This window comes from Pygoscelis adeliae, unplaced genomic scaffold (assembly GCF_000699105.1).
Source record: "Pygoscelis adeliae isolate BGI_AS28 unplaced genomic scaffold, ASM69910v1 Scaffold273, whole genome shotgun sequence".
In the NCBI taxonomy this organism is placed as follows: domain Eukaryota; kingdom Metazoa; phylum Chordata; class Aves; order Sphenisciformes; family Spheniscidae; genus Pygoscelis; species Pygoscelis adeliae.
This window is the reverse complement of record NW_008824416.1, coordinates 349,190-351,186: the sequence shown is the minus strand read 5'-3', so window position 1 is coordinate 351,186 and position 1,997 is coordinate 349,190. Positions and strand designations below refer to the sequence as shown.

The window sequence follows — 1,997 nt, the reverse complement described above, 5'->3', positions numbered from 1 at the left end:
GGGCTGGGAAACAGCTTCCCCGAGTTCATTTTGCACGACGCAGCCCGGATCTCCCAGCAGAGCCTCTCCACCCCCGGCGGCACGTGGTGCTAACCCCACTCGGGGTCTCAAATCTGCCTTCCCAAAGCAAAGGCCTCACCCTGGCTCCTGCCAGCAGGAGGTTTGGGGTGATTATGGAGATGCCGAATATCCCAGCATCCCTTCCTGGTTTTGGGGAGATTATGGAGACGCCGTATATCCCAGCATCCCCTCCCGGCGTCGTGCGTGCAGGGATGGAGGCACAGCAGCCCCGGCCGGTGGGTCAGGGCCGGCTGGGCATCGCAGACGCTCTGGTGGGAGCGGTAATAATTAACCGAGCGAATGCCTGGGAGTCACAGGAGGAGAAAGATGCGCGTCCCAGATACCGCCGGAGAGCGGCCAGCGCTGCAAAGCCGGGTGTACCAGGTGTACCCTGCACTCTGCCGGGGCCGAGCCTCCTGGGACTGGTGGTGGTCCCCCACTGAGGACCATCCCCAAAAACAAACTCCTAAAAGTTTTGGGGCGTTTTTAGAAGAAAAGTGGTGGCTGGGACTGCAGGCGTAGGTGAGGGTGCAGCGCTGACGCCTGGGGAGCTCCGCTGCCCCTCGAGGTGGTAGCACATTCGGGCGACAGCACGGCACAAGCGGTGTCACTGTGTCTGGCCCCAAGTGACAGCAAGGCTGGTCCCTCTCGGTCACCGCCCAGACCTGTCCCCGTGCCCTCAGCCTTCGGCAGGGTTTGGGTCACAGGGCCGTTGTCCAGGGGAGCCGCACACGAAGCCACCGGCTTTTAATTGTCCCCAACTTGGTGATGGCAACGTCACCTTTTGGGCAGAGCTGCTTCCCTGGGTGCTGTCGGCATCCCCGAAGCAGAGCGTGATTTCCTGGTGGACGCGATGGCCCGCAGGGCGTTGCAGGGGTGGGAGCGCATTGCGTGTGCAGGCAAAGCAGTGGTTGGGAGCCGTGTATAGAAGCAGGACCGGGATGCAGGAGCCGTCCAGGGACCGTCCCCATCCCGCAGCAGGAGCGTGGGGACGGTGGTGACCCTGGAGGGCAGGGCCAGCCCCGAGGAGCGGCCGGGCAGGAACCCCATGAGCGTATCGGTCAGATGCACAAACCCCCGGCATGACAACGGTTAATGCAGCGAGGGTTTGGGAAGGGATAAAACCCCCTGAGCTTGGGGGTTTAAACCAATTACTCCTGGAGTCAGGATGAGGCATCGTAGGGGGCAGCTTATCCCCCAGTTGCCCACTGTGAGGTTCTCACACTTCTCTCATTGTGGCTTCTGGCCTGTTGGAGCGAGGGATACGGTATCGGAGGGGTCAGGGAGCCCGTCCAGGCCGGAAACATCCCCATTCCCGCAGCCGAAACAGTTGGGAAGCGCAGGGGAGCCTCATCCCGCAGGAGACGGCCGTACCCCGGTGGGTTTCGCTGAGCTGAACCGAGCTGGGGAGGGAAGGCTTTACATGCGGGAGCCGCTTCACACCCACCCCGATTTCCACAGAGCCTCACTCAAGCATCTTAATTGCTTTATGCCTTAGTTTCCCCTTCTATAATTTAGGGATAAGGCAACTTCCCTGCTCCCAGAGGGCTGAGAGCTTTAATTAAAGTTTGCAAAGTGCTTTGCAGTCGTTGAATGAAAGGCGCCAGCTCAGTATTGTTCCAGAAATGCCCCAAAGCTAGGAAAGCAAATGGTTTGAGTCCAGGGCGGGGGGGTTATAATATATACCGGTGCCATAAAGCAGCTGTTTCAATAGACTAAGCATGCCTTAAAGTCAAGGGCTCGTCCTGCGCTGGCTGCGCGGCACCCTGCAAGGGTTTTGCTCACCTGGGGAATGCAGCGAGGTGTGAACGCTGGCCGTCGCCTCGCTGCGGAAGGCTCCAGAGCAGAGAGCAAGCGTTGCCTGCAATTAATTCTGAAGGAGAAGGGGGGGGAAGGGGGTGACGGTCCCGGGTGATGAGGTGCGGCAGGGGCGGGGG

General features: G+C 60.4%; 1 protein-coding gene across 1 annotated transcript in view; it reads left to right on the top strand.

Annotated features, from left to right (window-relative positions):
- The window catches only part of EMX1 (empty spiracles homeobox 1), a 17,350-nt gene that overhangs the window by 13,823 nt on the left and 1,530 nt on the right, over positions 1-1,997 (top strand). The window contains exon 4 of the mRNA XM_009320893.1: positions 551-593. Within this exon, the coding sequence (XP_009319168.1) occupies positions 551-593 (43 nt within the window). The remainder of the gene's footprint in view (positions 1-550; positions 594-1,997) is intronic.